The sequence below is a fragment of the Lycium barbarum genome, chromosome 12 (genome assembly GCF_019175385.1).
Source record: "Lycium barbarum isolate Lr01 chromosome 12, ASM1917538v2, whole genome shotgun sequence".
Classification (NCBI taxonomy): domain Eukaryota; kingdom Viridiplantae; phylum Streptophyta; class Magnoliopsida; order Solanales; family Solanaceae; genus Lycium; species Lycium barbarum.
In genome coordinates, this window is record NC_083348.1 from 82406980 (window position 1) to 82429953 (window position 22974).

At 35.4% G+C, this 22974-nt stretch overlaps 2 protein-coding genes across 2 annotated transcripts; one reads left to right on the forward strand and one right to left on the reverse strand.

The window, feature by feature from the left end:
* Window positions 1-3279: 3279 nt before the first annotated feature.
* LOC132624543 (uncharacterized) lies at window positions 3280-4574 on the reverse strand. Its single transcript, XM_060339308.1, has 2 exons — window positions 4183-4574; window positions 3280-3877 (listed from the first exon to the last, which is right to left on the reverse strand). The coding sequence occupies exons 1-2, from the start codon at window positions 4572-4574 to the stop codon at window positions 3280-3282; spliced, it is 990 nt and encodes a 329-aa protein (XP_060195291.1).
* Window positions 4575-20586: 16012 nt separating this feature from the next.
* Window positions 20587-22705, forward strand: LOC132623293 (senescence-specific cysteine protease SAG12-like). Its single transcript, XM_060338028.1, has 2 exons — window positions 20587-21156; window positions 21969-22705. The coding sequence occupies exons 1-2, from the start codon at window positions 20718-20720 to the stop codon at window positions 22553-22555; spliced, it is 1026 nt and encodes a 341-aa protein (XP_060194011.1). The 5' UTR covers window positions 20587-20717; the 3' UTR covers window positions 22556-22705.
* Window positions 22706-22974: the final 269 nt, after the last annotated feature.

The following is a 22974-nucleotide window of genomic DNA, read 5'->3' on the forward strand; positions in this document are numbered from 1 at the left end:
CAAAAGTTTAAAGCAAGCTTTTTTGGAGTAAGGGATATTTTGTTGTGGGAATGGTTACTTTGGTCAACCTCATGTGCTTGATGTTATAGGGTATGAGGATCCTCTATCTTGGTGGGCTAACCATGGTGTAAATGCTCCACTTTTGCAAAGTTTGGCTTACAAATTGCTTTCCCATCCAGCTTCTTCATCCCGTTGCGAAAGGAATTGAAGCACTTTTTCATTGATCCATAGTATCAAGAGAAATAAGTTAGCTACTGATAGAGCTGAAGATTTAGTGTTTGTGCATTATAATCTTCGCTTTCTCTCTCGAAGAAAGGAAAAATATACTAATGGTCCAAGCAAATATTGGGATATAGGTATAACTACATATCTATCATTTGATATTTCTTGAGTAATTCCTTTAGCATGATAAATTTCTTTCACAATCTTCTAGATTCATTTAGGTGTTATTTTAGGTGGAGATCATTTTAATATTGATGAAAGTATCGATGATCTAGTTGAATTGTCAATAGACGAACCTCAACTAGAAGGAATCTTCTTTGAAGAGGAAGTTGAAGATTTGCAAGAATTTGCCATTGATGAGATTGAGGAAGATGACCTTTGGATAGAATGTACTCATGTAGAGTGCCTCAAGTGACAAGTCTAGATTAGTTTAAATGTGCATATTATGCACTTATTTTTGGTTTGTGAACTTGCAACTTGTGTAACACCTTTGGTGGTCATTTGACTAACTTAATTTCATAATTTGAATAGATAATTATTTAAAACTTTTGACTTGTGACTCTCCTGACTCTCTGTTAGTTTGTTTAGTTCTAACTTCTAAACGTATGTTTCATAATTTCATTTGCTTTATATCTCTATATCTATTTTTCAAGTTTTATTTGTTTTATTTCAATAGGTTTATAATATCTTATATTAATATTTTGTTGTGTGAGTTGTAGGAAAATTGATGAATCGTGCCATTTTGGAGAGAAAGGCACAGACTCCTCGGTCCTCATAAATAAAAGATTCAGTTACTACATTCTGCATGGCACAAGTTACATGTAAGTTTTCTACATAATATCTCATAATTATGCATATTTTTAGATTTTTAATTTATTAGTTTGCTGTACCCCCGCACCCGTACCCGTACCCGTACCTAGCTCTGTATCCCCGAATCCTTAAATTTAGATCATGAAGGATCCAATCTTTGGATCCGTACCCGTGTCGGACACCCGCACCCTAGTCCAAGTAACTTAGATTAGCATTGTTGAGCATACTTGACGTACTGTAGATGATTTATTTGAGTTTCAAGTTCCCGGTGTCATATTGAATTAGCTTATTAACAATTATCATTGAATGAAGTTCAATAGGAAGGTTTGTGTGACCATGCTGAATACACCACTCCACACCATACTTAGCAACTTTAGCCTTAGTGTGATTACTACTTTCAACTCGTATTGGAATAGAGAAACCAAAGATGAAATCACCATTGTCCTTCCTAACCACACCACCAATTCCGGCTTTGCCAGATGCTTTGATGAAACTGCCATCAACATTTAGTTTGTTGCATCCATTTTGAGATATAGTCCAGCAGACAGGAATGCACCTGATAACTGGGTTAAGTATTTCAATTATGATGTGATAACGTCCAAATCCACTCTTCAAAGAGAAAGTGTACACGGTCGTATGCAATATATTTTACCCTACTATGAGTCGGGGTCGATCCCACAGGGAATAATATGCTAGGCGATTAAGAAAGTAAGGAACTTTCACCAACTAATCTAAAGCCAAACGATGGATAATATTTTGGTTTTTTGAGAATATTATAACTAATGCGGAAATGTAAACTAACCTAGAAAGCAAGTAAATGATCAATGGCCACAAGTGTGGATACAAAGGAAATTACACTCAAGTAACGATCCAATGTATTTCACGATTTCACAACTAAGAACGGGTTTATGTTAATAGATAATGATTTCTAAAATCTCATTGAAAGTCTTCCAACCAGATCAATGAATTTCACTCTAAGCTTATCCAAGCCTTAGAGTGTGATATTAGGCACAATCAATTTAACCTCAAGTAACTATCCTCTTCCGAGCTCAAGTTATTAGATGGGTTTAATGACCCAAATCCTTGTTAATTAATCTTTCCCAACCTAGATTTCCTCTTCCGAGCTCAATCTAAGTAAATGGGTGAGTCCTAGGGTTAGCTAATCCCTTTGGAAACATTCAAGAACGAGATTAATTAAAGAAACAATAACCCACTTCATTAGGAATAAAAATCATTCAATACATAAGCAAAACAAGAGTTTCATTCAACACTTTAATCATAGAATATTTACATAAACAAGATTCAAGTAAAGAAAATAAATACTACACACTTAGATATACAATACAAAGCAAGGAATTGAAGAAATGAATTAAAGGTTTAAGAAATACTCAACCAAATCGTCAAATCGTCAACCCTAAAGTGTGGTATAGAAACCTAGTCTCCAAAACTTGTAAAAAACTGCCAAAGATATGTTTTACAAACCCTAAAAGAGTATTTATATCATTCCAAAAACGCGAACAAAATCTAGGCAAAAATACCCTCGTGCATCTGGTGCGAATCGCACATAGTGTCGCATGTGCAACCTGCGAGTCACAGGTTGCACCACATCATCGCAGGTGTCGCATCTTCAATTATCTGTTGAGCAGCATCTGTGACACTAGATGCGATTCGCATTTTCCACCTGCGACTCGCATTTGGTGTCGCATGTGGTGTCTTCTTTGGCCATCTCTGTCAACAGATGCTGCACCACCTGCGACTCGCAGGTGATGCCCTGGTTCAGTTCAGCTGGATTTTTGCTTCATTTTGCTCCGTTTTGCTCTCCGGGCATCTTATCCTACAAAACAACATAAATACACAAAAAGTAACAACAAAAGTGCTTAAAGAGTCACAAAAGCTTAAGGAATTAACATCGAATATCCCGTAATTTCACGACTCATCATGCTGTAAATATTAATCCAACTTACTCCATTGTCAATGCTAGGAACTGAATCTTGAAGAATAGCTTTGACATTCCAAACACATTGTGTGACCATCCTAAATAGACAGAACTTGTTGTTGTCTCAATATTTACAAGCAGCCCATGCTTTCCAGATTTCCCAACAGATATTAATTGGAGCAGCCTGCAGCACCAATTTGTGAACCTTATTTCTTGCTTTTTTTTCCCTCCACCAATCATTTAATAGGCCTCGGATAAGCAAATGTTGATGAGTAATTCCCAATGGATTACCAATAGCTCTATATATATTATCAGTTACTTTCCGCAAAAACATGTTGAATAGTTTCATTTTTAGGAACAAAACAACACAAACAATCTGCATTATTCTGAGAATCACTTATGTTTAATCCTTTATAAAGAGGAACTCTACCATAGTAAATTCTCCAACACATGAAAAACTGTTTAAAAGGAATAGATTTATGCCATATAGTGCCAATGGCCGCATTAGTTACTTTGTGCTTTCTAATAGTATGCCAAGCTGAACCATTGGAGAAGTGTCCATCCTCAGTTGCTTTCCAAATAGCATAATCACTTTTGTTGCACTGTCCTAATTTAATGGAACTGATATGTAGAGCGACTGGACTGGGCAAAGTGTTGTATAATCTCTGAACATCCCAAATGTTGTTACTAATAAAATCTTTGACCTTCTTCTTATTAGTGCTTCTTGTGATGAAATTTGGACAAAGTTGAGCAAGAGGTCCCATCTCAGTCCAGTTATCCCACCAAAAATAGCACTGACCATCATTGATCTTCCAAATTATCTGATTTTTGCACTTGTCCCTAGCCCACAACAGATACTTCCAAGCTTGAGAATTACTAGTGCACCACTTCTTACTAACAGGGTACATTCTACGACAATATTTAGCAGTTAAGAAATCATCCTATATAGACTTTTTGGTTCTGAATTGCCACCACCTTTTCAAAGTAATGGTATTGCAAAATCTTCCATACCTCTGATCCCGATACAAGATTCATTGTTTGGAAAATACAGATTTTCTCAAGAAGCCCAATGATATTTATTTTTGCCATTAGAAACACCCCAAAAGAAATTAACAATATGCTTTTCAATAAGCTCAATAGTACTTTTAGGGAGGTTAATAGCAGATAAGATGTAGATGGGTAATAATTGGATGATACTTTTGATTAAAACCTACTTGCCCCCACAAGGGAGCATATTGCCTTGCCAACCACTCAACCTTTCAATAATCTTAGCAGTCATGTTATCAAAATAAGACAATCTCTTTCTATAAATGTAGATAGGGCACCCAAGGTAAGTAAAAGGAAAACTTTTATCCAAGAAACCAGTTTTATTCCTAATTCTGTTAATCCTATATGCACAAGATTTAGGACCAACTAGGAAAAAACCTTTGTCCTTGTTCACTATCTTACCAGAAGAAATTTCATAATTTCTAATTTGTTTCATAACCAGCTTAATGGACTTTGAATTGCCACTGCTGAAGATAATAATATCATCAGCATAAGCAAGATGTGTGATCTGAGGACCATTCTTATGCATAGAGAAATGGATAAAGTTTAGATCATGCATCAGGTTATTAAGTGATCTAGAAACACTACTAAAAACCTGTCAAAAATTGACAGACAAAAAACCGACTCACTGCGTCGGTTTTTTGCATTTCTAATTTTTTTTAATTAGAAAATCGACGGACGACGTCGGTTTTCTTGAAGGAATTTTGAAAATATATTTCCCCCAAAGACGTCGGTTTTACTAAAAAAATTAATATAAAATCGGCGGACAACTTCGATTTTATTTTTAAAAATATTTTAAATAATTTTCAATTCATTTTGTTTTTTAAAAAATTAATAAACAATTTTTTTTGAAGAAATCGACGGACAGGGTCAGTTTTTTTTTTTTTTTAATTTTTTTTGGTCAAATACTGGTCAACATTTTTAAAGAACCGACGGACAGGGTCAGTTTTATCCGTCGATTTTTTTTTTAATTAAATGGCCAGACAGGTTCTTTTCTCATTTCTCCACCTCTTCCCAAACAAAACTCTCCATTCCCTAAAACCCTAACCCCCCCCCCTCCCCCGCCGCCCATTTCCGCGCAGCGCAGCCCACCCCCACCTACCCCAGACTCATTTTTAACTTAATAAATTGAGGTTAGTTTCTTTTAAATTAGGACTTTTAAAATTCTTTCAATTTTAGTTTTATTTGTAGATTTTAGGCGTAATGTTAGTCTATTTAGATTTGTTAAACATCATTTGCAATGTTATTAATGTTAAATTTGTGAAAAAATATAAACTTTATTTGACTATTTTACTTTTCATTTTTTTTTGCTTGAGATTGTGCTATATTTTATGTTCATTGTCAATGTATTTGTGTTAGATTAGTTATCATTGTTTGTAATATTATTGATGTTGAATATGTGCAAAAATGTATACTTGTCACGACCCAAATTTGACACTCAGGTCGTGACCGGGCACTTGTCGAGCTTCTACCCATAAGGCGAACCCTCTAAGCTAATCATACAAAAATTAACGAACAAAATGAATAATGCACAAAGTCTCATAATATAAAGAAAAGTGCGGAAGCGAAATACAAATACTGAGTCTTGCCCATAAACCCCATAATATGTCTAAGTCATGGAACTACTAGTCTGAATATAAAAGTATGAGACGTAGCTCGGAATACTACTAAGTCAACTAAAGAAGAAGAGACTGCCATGATCTAATGGTGGCTCACCTCGACTGAACTGGACTGAACGAAGATGGAATGAATCAAGTATCCGTTACCTGGTCACCGTTAACCACACCTACACACATACAACATCAACAAGCGTGAGTCTAAAAGACCTAGCAAGATCATCGACACTCTCAGCTTACCCCTGGGGCAAGTCTTTGAAATCCCTGATAATGCATAAAAGCAATTACATAGTACAAGTATATTAAATATATACAAACACTGAAGCTAAAGCTGAAATCATGAAGCACAAACAAGCAAAACATGAAATACTCTAAATCTAAATCTATGCTCACGGGACATAGTACGTATTTATCTATGTTTTATCCCGTTTTTCGGAGAGGGAATTATTTACCCCCATCTTACTCGGACAGGCAATAGATGCAATACACTGAATCTGAATCTATGCTCACGAGACATAGTACATATTTGTCTATGTCTTACCCCGTCTTCCGGAGAGGGCATTGTTTGCCCCTATCTTACCTGGACGAGAAATACATGAAATACACTTAATCTGAATCTATTATCACGGTACACGGTATGTATTTGTCCATGTCTTACCCTGTCTTTCGGAGTAGGGATTATTTACCCATATCATACCCGGGTCACTTATAAATCTGGCATCTACCTCCGATTAAACCCAATAGGGCTTGCCGGAGTATGCTTCTCTGAGGATATGATACATCGAAATAAACATCCAATCAATACCAAGTCAAGAGTATATATGTATAGCAAATATCTATTTAAGAGAATTTACGCTAAAGGACTCGTATGGTCGTTGCTTTAGACTCTTGAAAATTATCTAATTTAGATCATGCTTGCCCACTCACACGAACTAAAGGGTTTAAATGCATACGTACAATACAATTCATATGCTTTTTATGAAAGCAAGTAAACTAAGATTTTAAGTCTCACTTGCCTTAAAACCGGAACACAACCTCTCTTGAAATGCCAAATTCTCTTCAACAATCTCCAATATCCTCAATCTATCCAATAACATATATAAATGGTCTAAATTAGTCTAGGAAAAATAACCTATAATTTTAGGTTTAGAACTAAATCTCAACCTTCTATATCTTGATCCATAATTCTTTTAAAAAGTAGAACTTGTATCTCTATATATACCCTTACTAAACAATTCTACAATATTTTTGTATAACCCCAACATCCCAAAATGAATACTAATATTTATAGTGTACAGAGAAAGGGTGAAAGAAGGAAAATAAACATCCCAAAATAAATTCTAATATTATAGAGTGTACAAAGAAAAGAAGAAGGGAGGGAAAGAAACAAAAATGGGCAAAAGAAACAATAAGGGTAGTATATAGTTGCACGTGAATTGCAGCAAAACAATGGCAACTTTTGCAATTTGAAACCAATCCCCTCTACAAATCCTACCATTTTTGTTAATATCCAAAATCACTCTACAACATGCTTTTCTTTTTAAATACTAAAATAATAACATACTATGTACCTGGAATTTTTTTGTCTTTCTTAACCGAGAGAAATCTTTCTCTGTAATGGTTCTTGAACGCAGTAGCACCAACTACCCTCTGCGGTTCTCCTTTCCTTTTCTTTTCTTTTTTTTTTGTTCTTTTTAGTCTAGGAATAGAATAATGATTTTTCTGTCCCTCCACTTTCATCTAAAAACTGACCAATAGCTGAAGTAGTGGGCCTGGCCCACTAATTTACTCTTAATCAATTCACCAACTAATATTATATCATGTAAATAATATTCAACAACTAATTTATACATACATGTTATATGAGTATAATTAGTACACGCTCCGATATGAAACTCGTTAAAATTAAATACTCTACAAATAAGGAAGTAATTCTAAGCACTTGAAAATTTTCGGGTTGTTACATTCTTTCTCCCTTAAAATAACGTTCGTCCGTGAACGTAAAAAAAGTTCTACCCTTGGTCAAAAATCGACACATTGACAAACCTTAAACTATCTTAACAAGTCTCTTAAGTCTACAAAAATTTTGGCAGAATTTCCCCTGTAATTTGGACTAATGCTATCTATATACTTGTCTTAAAATAGCTAACAACTACAACCAACAGTCATAATTTATAAACTAACATATACTAGGGAGTTCCGGGCGACTCCATACCATCAATCACTTGCAAATGGGGCACCGGGTGACCCCGTATCGTCATGCCAAAATTACATAAAAAGATTGTAAACAAGAATGTAACTCGAGTGAGACAATATACAAATATGAATGAGACAACTCGAATGTAACTTATTGTTTAAACGAAATGATGGATCTCAAGGTATGCCTTTCAAAGTATACCATAATTAAAGTTTAGAATTTGTCCAAGAATGATCTTAAGCTTAGCACAATTTTATTGTTTTTTTTTTCACAGATAGGATCCAACAAATTGCCAAAAGTCTAGAATAACAAAAGTGACTGGATAGGGCCAAACATAGATCATCATGACCATTACTTAACAAACAAAACATAGTAACAACTTTATTATGCGTAAAGGGATTGGCTTGTGGTAGAGTTGATTCCAATTGGATGACTTCTTTCAAGCAAATTAAATTAAGCACAAATACATGAAAGTAGCATAATCGGTTGCATCAACTAATGGGGAGAAAGAGGTGCTCACTTTGCTAGTAGATAAATTTGGAGACTTTTTTTTTTTGGATAGGTAAGCTTGATATATGTAAGACACATGCATGTGAAGAACTTATTGTGCAACTAATAAGACACAGTCTGAAAGCTACCACTCCAATCCGTTTCTCAAAAGTAACTGGTGAGACTATACCACCTTTTCGACACTGCATCTGTGCGACTAAGTGTTGCATAAGAAATCTGATCCGATATAAAGTACACAGATTCAGTGAGCCTATCAAAATTTACCCAACTGACTCAATTTCCTCTAAGTTACCCAGTAACCATACCATAAAGCCAACATTGAAACTTCATTCAGCTTGAACTAAAAGAAATCATTCCACTATCTTGCTTAAAACTCTCAACCGATAGAGACTAAATAGGACCTCTTGAAATACCTCTTCTAGGCGGTTAAGATATTAGGTCAAATTCCGATTAGCCTTTATCTGAAATTTTTAGAGCCACCATACTCTATCATATGTGACATAAGGCGTCTTATCATACACTTTATACGAATTGATTGACTCGCTGCTGCCCCAACTATTACATGCTGAAAGCAAACCTCTATTATTGCTGAAAAGCTGCTAATACTGAAATGGCACTGCTAATTCTGAAACTATCCCCAATCATAAGAGAGGCTTGCGGGACATGGGATATTTGATTCACACGTCTTGCCCCATCTTCGGAGCGTTAGTCTCATGGCTACCTACCTGTTGTGGTCCACGAACTGCTCGGCTTACCCGAAAACACTGCTAAATATAATATACTACTGATTAATAACTGCTTATGGGACATAGGATATCTGTTCCACATGACTTACGCCATTTGCTGTGCATTGGCACCTTGCCTGACCCACCTTGCGTGGTGCATCTGTAACATGTCCTATTTGGATAATAACAAAATGTTGCCAATGAGCATAGTAAGTCATCGACTTCTGAACATAAATACCATATTGTAACACCCTGTATCATTAGAGCTCTGGTGAAAAAACTGAAGGTTTGAACGTTTTTCGAAAAAAGTTGATAGGCCTACTTGGGGAAACTATAAATCCTTGAGTATTTGGGAATTTGGAAAAGTGCCCTTAATGAAAGTTGTAGTACGTACAAAGTGTAGAAATACCTTTCTAACGATATAAGGACTAAGCCAACCAGAGATCGGAGCAAGGAGATATGATCATCTCAATATGGCTAATAGTAAGGCACTTAAAATTCGATAGAATCGGCTAAGTTTTCGATATGTTTGCCTTACGGTCAAATTTCGTGAACATTTGTTGGGAATTTGAGAAAACTTAAAACATGAAAGTTGTAGATCTTTGAAATAGCTTTCCAACGGTATATTGTGGAGCCCAAACAAAGCTCTGTACAAGAAGGTATGACCATTTTACCGAACCCTGCACAGAACCGACACACGGGGCGCGTGAGGGCCCTTGCGATGGCCCCGCATCGAGGTCTGATCGCACAACTCTGAGTATCAACCTGCAGAATGTCGCGCGATGCACATTCATCACGGACCCATCGCGTAACAGGTCGGGTTTCGAGTTAAAAGTCAGGATTTCACATTTCAAGTTATATTTAAGCTTGGGGTTTATTTCCCTAACACCCTAGTCAGGAAAAATCACCCTAAAGTTAGAGGGAACAAGTTCCAAGCCTCAAGAACCCTCCAAGGTAAGTTTTATCATTATTCTAGATTGAATTCAAGTCCCTAATCTCTTTCTAACTTGAGTAACCCTTCTAATCAATAGAGTTGTGAGAGGAACATTATTGTTGGGCGTGGAAATCCTAGACCTCGTATTCATGAGGATTGAACGTAAAAAAGGTAATGCTTCTACACTCTAATCATTCATAATAGTGAATTGATGAGTTCTTGGGAGAATAGTAAATGGGTTTAGTAAAGAGAATGACACGAACTATAGTAGGGTTTTGGATTGTTGACTTGAGATTGTTATAATGATATGGGTGATGGAGAATGATGTTAATTACATCTAATTGAGATTGTAGAATCACCTAAAAGTAATAAAATGGGAATTGGGTGAAGAAATACCATTAATGGAGATTGTGGAGCTTTATGCCCCCTAAGTGTTTGATAAAATACTTAGATAACCAAAGCATGAATATTATTGCTAATATGGAATCACTTTAACTTGTATTGATATAGATCAAAGTTAAAAGGGTTGATGAACATTATATTACGCTCAAAGGCTGGAATTAAGGTATGTGAGGCTAACTATCTACGTTAGGGAATGTTCATGATTATCCCTATGCCTCATTCTTCATACTTGTCAGTAATTTGACTCAGAATACAGTTTAGCCTAGTTTTATGATATGTTGTAGAATTTTTATCTTCTAGGGTTGCAGTTGCAGAATTTGTTCATGGTTATTAATTTGAATATCATGAACTCAACATGTAATCTTTATAGAGTTATGTATTGTTACCACATGAGTCTCAGTCTAGAAATTCATTATGCTCAGAAACAGTCAGTGTTTTCAATTCAGTCCAGCATGTCTATTTCAGTTCAGCATTGTTCATTGTTATTATGGTTTCAGTCCTTATTAATTAACCATAATTATACATATGTGATTTTTCCTGAGAGCACAGCACAATTTCAGTTTATTGGGCCGAGGCCATAGCGTGCATTTATTACTGGGTCGAGGCCCCACATATACAAACACAGATAACACAGATGATTCAGATACAGAGCAGGGGGTATTCATATCTCTACTTCCTTGCTATTACAGTTACATTTATCAATTTTAGTTTCAGTTCCAGTATTTTATTGCTTCAGTTGCTTTACATACCAGTAAAATTCAAATGCGCTGATGTCCTTTTTTATTGCTTGGGGGCCTGCATCTCACGATGCAGGTAACGACATATAGGTTGACGATCCAGCTACTTAAGAGTTTTCGTACTAGCTACTATGGTGAGCCGCAGTTTCTTTCGGGGCGATATCAGTCATGTAGTTCTCACAACTTTCTAGACAATTACCTATTTGCATTCATTAGAGGCTTCATAGACACAGTTCAGACAATCAGATATTTGTTGTGTTAGCCTTGTAAACAGTTATACTCAGTCGTTCAGTTGTTTTGGTTTAGCCATGTTGGCTACTGTCAGATATGTTCAGATTGTCTAAGTATTTCCACATTATGATATTCCAGTCAGAAGGTTAGTTAATCAGCATGTGTTAGTTTTATTTTATAAATTAGTTATATTTTGGTATCACATGTTGATTCAGCCGGCCAGTTGGTTCGCTCGGTCACATGCATTCAGGCACCGGGTGTCGTGTTACGTCCAAGCCCAGGTTTGGGGCGTGACACATATATTGTAATTTTGTTGAAAATACATAAGGATAGTGTAAGAACATTGTTTATCAACCTAGATTTTTGTTGTTATATCTAAGATAGCCCCTCTTTTTCCTAACTCTAGGGATCAATATAAAACCTACATCTTCTTAGTATAGGTGGGTATATCATAACTCTATATATCAAATTGTCATGGTCAATTATCAAATCTTGGTGTTGTAGTTCTCTTCATGCCTCTTTATCTATTTAGAAGTTATGTTACTCTTTCACTTTTTTGTATCCAAAGAAAAACCATACACTAAGACTATTCTGATTATCGTTTTAAACATCTAAAGTCCCAACTTATCTCCTATAAAAACTGAATTATTTTATAAGTTGAGCAAGTAAAAAGTGTTGTGATAGTCAAGTCTTCTACATGACAGTTGTCATGTTCTTGTTAAATACATAAAACGATATACTTCCACTGCTTCACCTTTCTCAACCGCTTCAGAATCCTTTTAGATGTCATATTTAGCTCGACTCATACCAACTTGATATGGTATTCTAGTAGAATTATGTTCTCTTAGTACTCGACCCATATAGTACTCTCAGTATCTGTAGAAATCATTATGATATGTTCCACTCTATAGCAATAGCACTAATGCTGATTTGAACTTTTTGGCTCCTTAAGCCCATAAAAACTGACCATAAGTCATCTACATCCATAAGTCTAGAAAACTGCTTCGGTATATCAAGTTAGAATTCTATTACCTTCATAGGTAATACATCATATACATCTTACATATTCTTTTGGAACTTGCAAATTGCGGGACTGTCTCAAGAGTAAAAATGTCATTCTATCATCCAAGGCACCACTATACATATTGAACACATACCTCTCAACCTTTACTGGACTTTTGATAAAAGGGATAACCTTGCCTGAATGCAACTGTCCATTCACTTCGATATGAGGCTAAGATTCTAATCTAATGAAAACAATAAATCCATGTTCAACTTGACCTTTTGATCATCTCAACCAATCTTAAGAGGTTTGCTGGTCTTTCTCCAGCTAGAGTTGTAACCATCCTCTTTCCTATAAGCTTAGTCTATCATAAGACAATCCTCTAATTAGTCTAGAGCTATAAATACTCATCTTACTACTCAATTTATTTTTTTCTTCCTCAAATACAACACAAAGCATTAACATTTTGAATCACTCTTAACCTCAGGCTATGCGAAGCATAACACATATTAGTCAACTGTGGAAACACAATTCATGCCCAATATCGATCACTTTACTACCTCAAAATGCGGAACATTCTTTATAACTCGACTTTTACCTTGTTGATGTGTAAAAATTACCTATACCCCACATCTTCCTCAAACTGAATCGACAGTCATGCCCTAGAATGATGAGTATTCTCACGTCTTACTTTATAATTGAAGGTGCTTTCGGCTATAACGAGTCTTGCACTCTATACTCTACCGATCCTAAAAGATAGCTAACTGTAGTGGTATGTACGCCTCACTATACTGAGCTTGACCCCCAACAATATTCTAACTGCGGTTGCAAAAGTGCCCTACAATGCTGAGCCTGGCGCTCAATGCAAATCCATCTTTGATGACAAAAATGCCCTGTTATAATGAGCTTAGCGCTCAACGCACTGGTGACTATAAGGGAATGTATGCCCATGCTTAGAAAATAAATTAAACTCAAAGAACCTAATTAGATATGATATCACCTAACTGTGGTATATTCAACACACAAACTTAACAAGATGAAACTCCTCTTTAACACAACCTTTCGATATGCAAAATCCTTGAAGGTTCATAGTCATTACTGCTAAGTAGTCTGGAACTCTCTAAAACCTAAACGCAAATATGTTGTAGTTGTAGTAGTAGGTTAATCTGATTTAGCCAATGTGCAAGTCATGAAGATTGAAATGTCAATGTAGATTATCTATATATATTATACTCGATAACCTTAATAGCCAACTGAATGCGTTGATACGCTGAACTGAACTGATTTTTCTCATTGAGTTATAGTAGTCCACTTTCATGATTGTGACATAAGAATGTGGTCGTACTTAGTGTTGTGCTGGAATTCTATTTTGTATTACCGTTTACACTTAAGGCAATTCACTTAATTATGCCCATATTATCTCAAATATAACTTGTATGCACAATAGTTAAAACTTTGCTCGTAGCCTTGCTATATGTGCTATTGATTGAGTAGGCCAAATTATCGCTCAACTGACTGAACCCCTGCACCCACTTTGAGAAACATATAGAGTTATTATTTTTAGAACCAAACTCAAATCTTAGAGTCTTCCAGTTCTGTATAGTAACTCTTGATACTTCTCCTAGCCTTGTTGGCTAATACTCAACCCAAGTCGTCTTCTATATCTTAGCATATCTTTTAGGCTTACCTCTAAACATTCCAAACTTCTTTGTAACTCTTGCAGAAATATTCTTAGTCGCTAGCGCCTAAATAGTTGAGTGTGTTCCCGCCTCACATGGGAAAGAACATGAAATGTACCATTTTCATACTTTAAGCTTTATAGCATAAGGGATGAATGAAAGAAGGGAAAATTTACTCAAATGTCCATTCAACCCATTAAAGATAAGTACAGACGTCTTTATACCGATCCGCAAGGCTCTACTAGACATAGTTCCATGACTCCAAGGAAATTGAAACCTAGTGCTCTGATACCAAGTTTAAAAAGTGTAAAGCTTGCTTAGGCGAATCCCATATCGGTTGGGGAGGAGAACAAATGGTGTTTTATAAGTGCTTGGATACCTCTCCCTTTTAGACGTGTTTTAAAACCGTGAGGGGCAAAGGCTCCAAAGCGGACAATTTGTACATGCGGTGGCCTGGGCTATTACAGTTGGTATCAGAGCCGATACCGGGCCGATGGTGGGGAAAACCCAGTAGTGAGGCAAACCTCAGCGAGGACGCTGAGTCCCAGGGGGGTGAGTGTAAGGCTTGCCTTAGGCAAATCCCATATTTGTTTAGGCAAATCCCACATCGACTGGGGAGGAGAACGAAAGGTGTTTTATAAGTGCTTGGATACCTCTTCCTTGTAGACACGTTTTAAAACCGTGAAGGGCAAAGGTTCCAAAGTGGATAATTTCTACATGCGGTGGCCTGGGCTGCTACAGTTGGTATCAGAGCCAGTATCGGGCCGGTGGTAGGGCAAACCCGGTGGTGAGGCAAACCTCAGCGAGGACGCTGAGTCCCAAGGGGGGGGGGGGGTGAGTGTAAGGCTTGCCTTAGGCGAATCCCACATCGTTTTAGGTCAATCTCACATCGGTTTAGGCGAATCTCACATCGGTTGGGGAGGAGAACGAAGGGTGCTTTATAAATGCTTGGATACCTTTCCCCTGTAGACGCGTTTTAAAATCGTGAGGGGCAAAGGCTCCAAAGCGGACAATTTCTATATGTGGTGGTCTGGGCTGTTACAATACTTTAATTATTTGACTAGTTTTTTTTTTGTAGTTGTTGTTGGATTGTTCTTTTGTTAGAATCCATAAGTTATTAAAATTGTTATTGATCATTTAAAATTAGGATTGGTTGAGATAGTGTTTTTCAAAGTTAGAATTGATAAGTTATAGTATTTCTATAACCTCAAAACTAAAATATAGACTTTATTTCACTAGATTTACTTTTCAGTTTTTAGAATTGGTTGGGATCGTGCTTTTCAAGGTTAGAATTATTAAGTTATAATATTTCTATAACCTCAAAACTAAAATGTAGACTTTATTTGACTAGATTTACTTTTCAATTTTTAGAATTCAAGTTAGAATCCATAAGTTATTAAAGTTTGAATTGGTAGGTATTGTGCTTTCTTAAATTATTGATGTTCAATTTGTGAAAAAATGTAAACTTTATTTGACTAGTTTACTTTTCATATATATATATATTTGCTTGCGATTGTGCTATTTTTTATGTTCATTGTCAATGTATTTGTGTTAGCTTAGTTAGAATTGATTGGGATTGTGCTTTTCCAAGTTATGTTAAAGTTAGAATCCATAAATTATTAAAGTTAGAATTGTTATTGAGAATTCAAATTTAGAAGTGGTTGGGATTGTGCTTTTCAAGGTTAGAATTGTTAAGTTATAATATTTCTATAACCTTTAAACTAAAATGTAGACTTTATTTGATTAGATTTACTTTTCAATTTTTAGAATTAAAGTTAGAATCCATAAGTTATTAAAGTTAGAATTAATTGGGATTGTGCTTTTAAAAGTTATATTAAAGTTAGAATCCATAAGTTATTAAAGTTAAAATTGTTATTGAGAATTCAAAGTTAGAATCGGTTAGAATTGTATTTTCTTAAGTTATATTTTAAGTTAGAATTCTTAAGTTATAATATATTTCTATAACCTCAATAATTTGCGGGTATATTTTCGTAAATGGATCGTATGTGGATGTATAATATGAATAATAGTAATTATGCGGTGTACATGATGAATTTGTTGAAGGTGTTGATGGGTTTATCACACATGTAATGTCACTTCACCCTTTTCAAAATGAAGGGGCAATTGAGTGTCCGTATTCTCGTTGTCGGTGTATGAAGTATTTGAAGCCGGAAGCGGTTAGGGTTCATTTATATAGTCGTGGGTTTAAGCAGAAATATTATGTTTGGACTGATCATGGAGAGACTGATGGGGTCAATGGTATATTTTATAATGTGGTTGTTGGTGAAAGTAGTGTGTCGCAGGAATATAGTAATGTCCAATATGATAGAGTTAATGATATGGTTAATGATGTTTTTGGCGTACAGTCTGGGTTTGAACCTGAGCAAATTGAAACCTCCTAATGAAGAAGCAATGCGCTTCTATCAAGAATTAGAAGAGGCTAGTCGTCCACTTTGGGTAAGGAGTCAGCATTCAAAGTTGTCTGTTGCGGTTAGAATGATTAATATAAATCAGATTGGACTGTTGCTGAAGCTGCTATGGACTCAATGATTAAGCTTGTGGGGGAACTAGTTAGTTCGGAATTCGACATACCTAAGAGTTACGATGAAGCAAAGAGATTGGTTTCCAAATTAGGATTGTCGTATGATAGAATTCACTGTTGTCCAAACGGTTGTATGTTGTTTTATAAGAAAGATGCTAATTTAAAGGAATGTAAATTATGTGGACATGCACGTTATAAGCGGACACCTAGTGGGAAGATGGTTCCAATTAAGCCGATGCATTATTTACCCGAGTCGTCCTCCACCGAAATTAGAGATAGATTTTTGGTGTAGAGCAGTTGGGGGAGTACAAAAGGGTAGAGCGTACGGTCTAGGCCCAAGGAACAACCTAAGTCGCCTTCGGTCAGGATTGCGAGGTGAAGGATCTTCTTGACAAGCCGAGGGAGCTGATGGTGTTCAGGTCGCAGCTATGGTGCAGCAAATCGCTTAACTTGATAGGAAATTAGTTGAGACTGAGGCAAAATAAGTTGAGGAAACTAACTTCATGAAAGCGAACCTTGAATCGCTCAAGGCACAAGTTAAAAGCCACATTGCATGTGGACTATTTGGTGTGCCCCCTCCCCCCCCCCCCCCCCCCCCGACCCAAAAGATGATGATGATGGTGATTACGTAGCCCAGACACCGGATGATCAGTTGTAGTAGTTTGGATTTAAAAAGGGACTTATGTTAAAACTAGTTAATGGTACTTTTGGTTGGACATTTAAATATTTTTGAACTTTGAAGGTCTAGTTAGATCATATTTGATGTGTTTAGATAGTGTTTGATGTGTGTTTATTATTACTTTGGGTGATTTTATGTGTTGTAGCTCTTTTAGAATTGATTTGGAGCATTTTAATGCTTGTTTTGAGTAGCTTTTGGTACTGGTTTTTGTGCAGGTGTGGCTGCCGAAAATGTAACAATTGCATGCAGGAAATTTTCTAGAAAACCAACGCAATCCGTCGGATTTCTGGGAATTTATTCTTAAAATTCTCAAGAAAACCGATACACTGTGTCGGTTTTTTATTTAAATTAAATAAAAACCCGACACAGTGTGTCGGTTTTTCATACAATTTATATTGTTTTTATTTAAGATAAAAAAAAATAGAAATTTTAAAACCCGCGGCAGTCCGTCGATTTTTTTTTTTTTTAAATTATTGGATAAAAAATTGACGAACCACGTAAGTGACGCAGTCCGTCGCAAAAAATCGACACGGTCTGTCGGTTTACAAAAAGCGACGCTATGTAAACCGACGGATCGTAAAAGGCTGGTTACCCGTCGGTTTCATTGAAAAAACCGACGTGATCCGTTGATTTTTGGCAATTTTTTAGTAGTGAAAGCACTTCAGCAGCAATAATGAAAAGGGAAGGTGATACAGGATCACCTTGTTTAAGACCTTGAGAAGAATTGAAAAAACCATGTCTAGTTCCATTGATGATAACAGAATACCATACATTAGAGATACTTCTCCAAATATGGTCAGTCTATTCATCACTAAAATCAAATCTGTTGAAAACTTTTTTCAAAAAAAACCATGATAATCTATCATAAGTTTTAGCCATATCCAATTTTAAGACAATATTACCACCTTACTAAGAGTTAATAATGACATTCAAAGGTCCAAACGGGCCTTACTATCATACATAAAAAAAACTTTCAGGTGTTGTGTGTGTCTATAGGAATTTACTTCTCCAGTTTTTACTACACCAAACAATATTCTTTCTTGTACAGAATTAGTATTACATGTTGATACTAAGTGGCAGAAAAAATTGTATTACTATTTTAATAAACAATTCCAAAGTAAGAATCAAAGAGTATACATCCCACAATGAGCTTTATATTTGATAAGAATAATAATGGTTTTGAAGATTTACTTTTAGTGTAATTTATGATTTTAACTGTAGATCTAAATAACTGGGGGATTTTAGGATTCAGAAAGTTAAAATTGTTTTTTGAATTCCTGGTACCAATAAGAGAAGGGAAGAATTTTATTTTTGCAACAGTTGAAATATGGATGAAAAGACAAACAGATTTTTCCTTGAATGCCTTGGGTTGAAGTATGAGAAATATCCAGATTAGCCTTCCAGCAGTTAAAAAACCCGTTTATTTTGTCAAGTCCCGTTAGAAATTGGACCAAAATAACTCACTTATTTTAATTCAAGGTTAAATATGCTAAGTCTACCAACACAAAGACCAAAATAGGAATTATACAATAACAGAGACTAAAATTGCAATCTTCCCATTAAATTCACGCAAACTCTGAAGTTCCGGAGAAAAGACAAGAAGATATTATTTTCCTATGAACTCATTGGGCAAATCCATACTCTACGAAGATGACTTCCCACAACAAGTCTTGGTCCACTTTCCATATCAATTAGCTGGCAAAAACATCGCAGAAGAAACTTCAAGAGAAGCATAGATTCCTACTCGAAGTAGACTCAGATTTTTGGAATAATCAATAATGCTATAATTACTATTTTGGATGATTATATTTGGTCCATTAATACTTCTTCCAAGTCTTTTATCCATATAGTTATGACCTTTCAGGTAGGTTCAACTTTTTAAGATTCTTAGTTTGAACCCTTTGAAAGAAAATATTCTATTGATAAACTCTATGAATCTCTAAACGCTCTTTACAATCTCCACAATATAAAATATATAGCAGCGGCTTTATTTATAATAATATAAAACCTAATTTAACTCAAAACTGGAAAACATATTCCTATACTAATTTGACTATAAATCCTAATTAGACATGAATTGAAATAACAAATCCTGATCAATTTTGGTTTCCTACAATTTTGAATTATTATTTCCAACATTCTCCCGTAATTCAAAATTGTATATATGATTCTTCATGCACTTGTCACCATCTTCAAATTGCTGAGACACTTGTTTCCAATCCATCAATTGTTGAAGCACTTTATCTTCAACCGCCACTCACCATCTTCCAATTTGTTGAAGCACTTTCTTTAACCTTCAATTGTTGAAGTACTTTCTCTTCAACCTTCACAATCATTAGAGTCTTTCTCTCTAACATGTCAATTTGTTGATGCACTTTCTCACCAACCTTCAATTGTTGAAGCACTTTCTCTTCAACCTTCACAATCGTTGGAGCACTTTCTCTCCAACATTCCAATTTTGTTGATGAACTTTCTCACTAACCTTCAATTGTTGAAGCACTTTCTCTTCAACCTTCACAATCGTTGGAACACTTTCTCTCCAACATTCTAATTTGTTGATGCACTTTCTCTTCAACCTCTAATCGTTGGAGCACTTTCTCTCCAACATTCCAATTTATTGATGCACTTTCTCATCAACACCCAATTTTTTATTTTTTTTAACCTACTTCTCCGACTTCTAGAGAAGACAGTTTGTTCCTCTTGTGTATATCTTCTTGCACCTCTTTAAACTTGCAATAGTTTGTTAGTCCTTCTCAACATGACTGTTTTTCATGCATATCATTTGCCCGACGTTTGCTAACATCATCATCATTGGCCAGACGGGCGGCATATATGAGTCATAGCCTCCCGCCAGCAGCGAAAGCTCTTGGATTTTCTACCAAGGTCGTAGAAGCTCTGATACCAATTTGAACGATAATATTTTGTTGATAAACTCTATGAATCTCTAAACACTCTTTACAATCTCCACAATATAAAATAAATAGCAGCAGCCTATTTATAATAATATAAAACCTAATTTAACTCAAAACTGGAAAATCTATTTCTATACTAATTTGACTATAAATCCTAATTAGACATGAATTAAAATAACAAATCCTAATCAATTTTGGTTTCCTTCAATTTTGAGTTATTATTTCCAACACCCTTCTTTGCCGGCTTTACTTGAAGACCAAAAAAAAAAAAAAAGGAAAGAAAGAATACTCAATGTTTTGTATTGTTTTATCTTAAGGACTTGAAGTGAGTCTCCTAAAAAGTTATAATAGGTCGATTTTTGGAAAACGAATTGATAGACATTTAGTCCAATGTCGAAGAGGGAACAAGAATTGGAAATTTTTGTGCGCGAAAATTCTCAATATTGTGCTTATATAAACTCTGTTAAGATGTGTGCTTATTCACTCAACCATATCTCTTGTATGTTTTAACACATATAATTCCTATATCATTACGATGGCTTTCAATTTTTGCTTCAAAATTAGTCTTGTTCTTTTTTTCATTATTAATCTATATGTCTCTACAGTAACCTCACGTGACCTGAAAAAATTATCCATGCTTGAAAGGCATGAAAAATGGATGGCTCGTCATGGTCGTGTATACAAAGATGAGATAGAAAAGGAACAGCGCTTCAAAACGTTTAAGGAAAACGTTGAGTTCATTGAATCATTCAACCAGAATGGAACACAGCGTTATAAGCTAGCCATCAATAAATATACTGATCTCACCAATGAGGAATTTATGGCATTATTTACAGGGCTTGACACGTCATTATCCCAACAAAAATCAACTGCTACAACATCATCCTTTAAATATGAAAGCCTGACTGAAGTTCCACTTAGTATGGACTGGCGAAACGGCAGTGTCACTGGAATCAAGGATCAAGGTCAATGTGGTAAGACCTGTTCCATTCTTAGCAATTTGACATGAAAAATGTGATATTGGAAAAAGATAAGATTAATAAGGGTATTTGGAAGTTGAAATTGTATTTAAATATGCATTTAACTAGAAAAAAGTAAAATTTTGTGAGTGAAAGACAAATTCATAAAATTTTGTGAGTGAAAGACAAATTCATTTAAAAAACTGTTCCAACCCACTTTTTTCAAACTTAGAAATTCAGCTTCAAATTTTTCTTTCTCAAAATATCAATCCAATGACATAACGAAACGTTGTTTAAAAACTTTTTTTCGAAAAAAACAAGAAGATATTTATGGCGAAACAGGGCCTAATTTAAGCCTTGATTTTCTCTAGCCCAATACTTCCATAAAATAACAAATGAAAAAAAAAAGTTCCCTTCTAATAGTGGCGTAAGCGTGATTTTACACTAGCTCTATCACCTCATTTTACACTAGCTCTATCAACTCATTTTCACAATTCGGCTTGTAAGAATTTATTGGGTCTAGACTATATTACTTTTAACGCTTTATTTTGTTTATCAAACTGATAATTATTTTGAACTCTCTCCATTTCAAACAATATGACATTGTTAAACTGGACATGATTGTAAGGATTTTAAAATAATTTTTTAAAATTTGTATGTCTTGCATTTGTGTAGTAATAAGACTCCAGAATCTTGTGGTCTTTTAAATGCCAGAACATGTGTGTAGTTATTAGTTATATATATAATAGCGGGTGAAATGAAAAGTTCAAGTTCAAAGGGTGTCATTTTTAAAAAGACTAACACGAGTGGCTTGAATACCATCACAGAATGTTGTTGGGCATTTTCTGCGGTGGCAGCTATAGAAGGAGCATATCAAATTGCAAACAATAAACTTATTTCACTTTCGGAGCAACAACTGCTGGATTGCAGCACAGAGAATAAGGGTTGTAAGGGTGGACTAATGACTCTAGCCTACGATTTCTTACTTCAAAACGGCGGTGGCATCACCACGGAGACTAATTATCCTTACCAACAATCTCAAAGTATTTGCAGCACTCAGAAAATATCCTCAACTGCAGCAGTGACAATCAGTGGTTACGAACTAGTACCGCCAAGCGAGTCATCATTATTGAAAGCTGTAGCTAATCAACCAATATCTGTTTGTATTGCTGCTAGCCACGAATTTCTTATGTATGGAAGTGGTATATATGATGGAAGTTGCGACCCGGAGTTGAACCATGCAGTCACGTTGATAGGATATGGGGCAGGTGTAAATGGTACAAAATATTGGCTAGTGAAGAATTCATGGGGGACTAGTTGGGGTGAGGAAGGATATATGAGAATTGCTAGAGATGTTGGAGTTGATGGTGGCCATTGTGGCATTGCCAGTGCGGCTTCTTTCCCAACTGTTTGAATTGTTTTACAAAAGGCAGGCATTGTTATTAGTAATATTATGTTGAAGAAATTACGAAGACTATAGCTAGTAATTCGTGAAACCAGAATAAGAGCCCGTTTGGATTGGCTTATAAGTTGTTTATAAGCTGTTTTCAGCTTTTTTTGAGTGTTTGGCTAGCCAGCTTAAAGTCATTTTGTGCTTAAAATAAGCTCAAAAAAATAATTGGCCCCATTTGACTTAGCTTATCTAAAGCAGCTTATAAGTTGAAAACAGCTTATAAGCCAAAAAAAAAAAAAAAAATTGACTACCCCAACTTATTTTTTTTAGCTTATAAGCTGCAAACAGCTTATAGACATAAGCCCATCCAAACAGGCTCTAAATTCATTAGTCCAAGTTTTTTTTTTTTTTTTTTTAATTATACCGTCAAATAGTGCTTG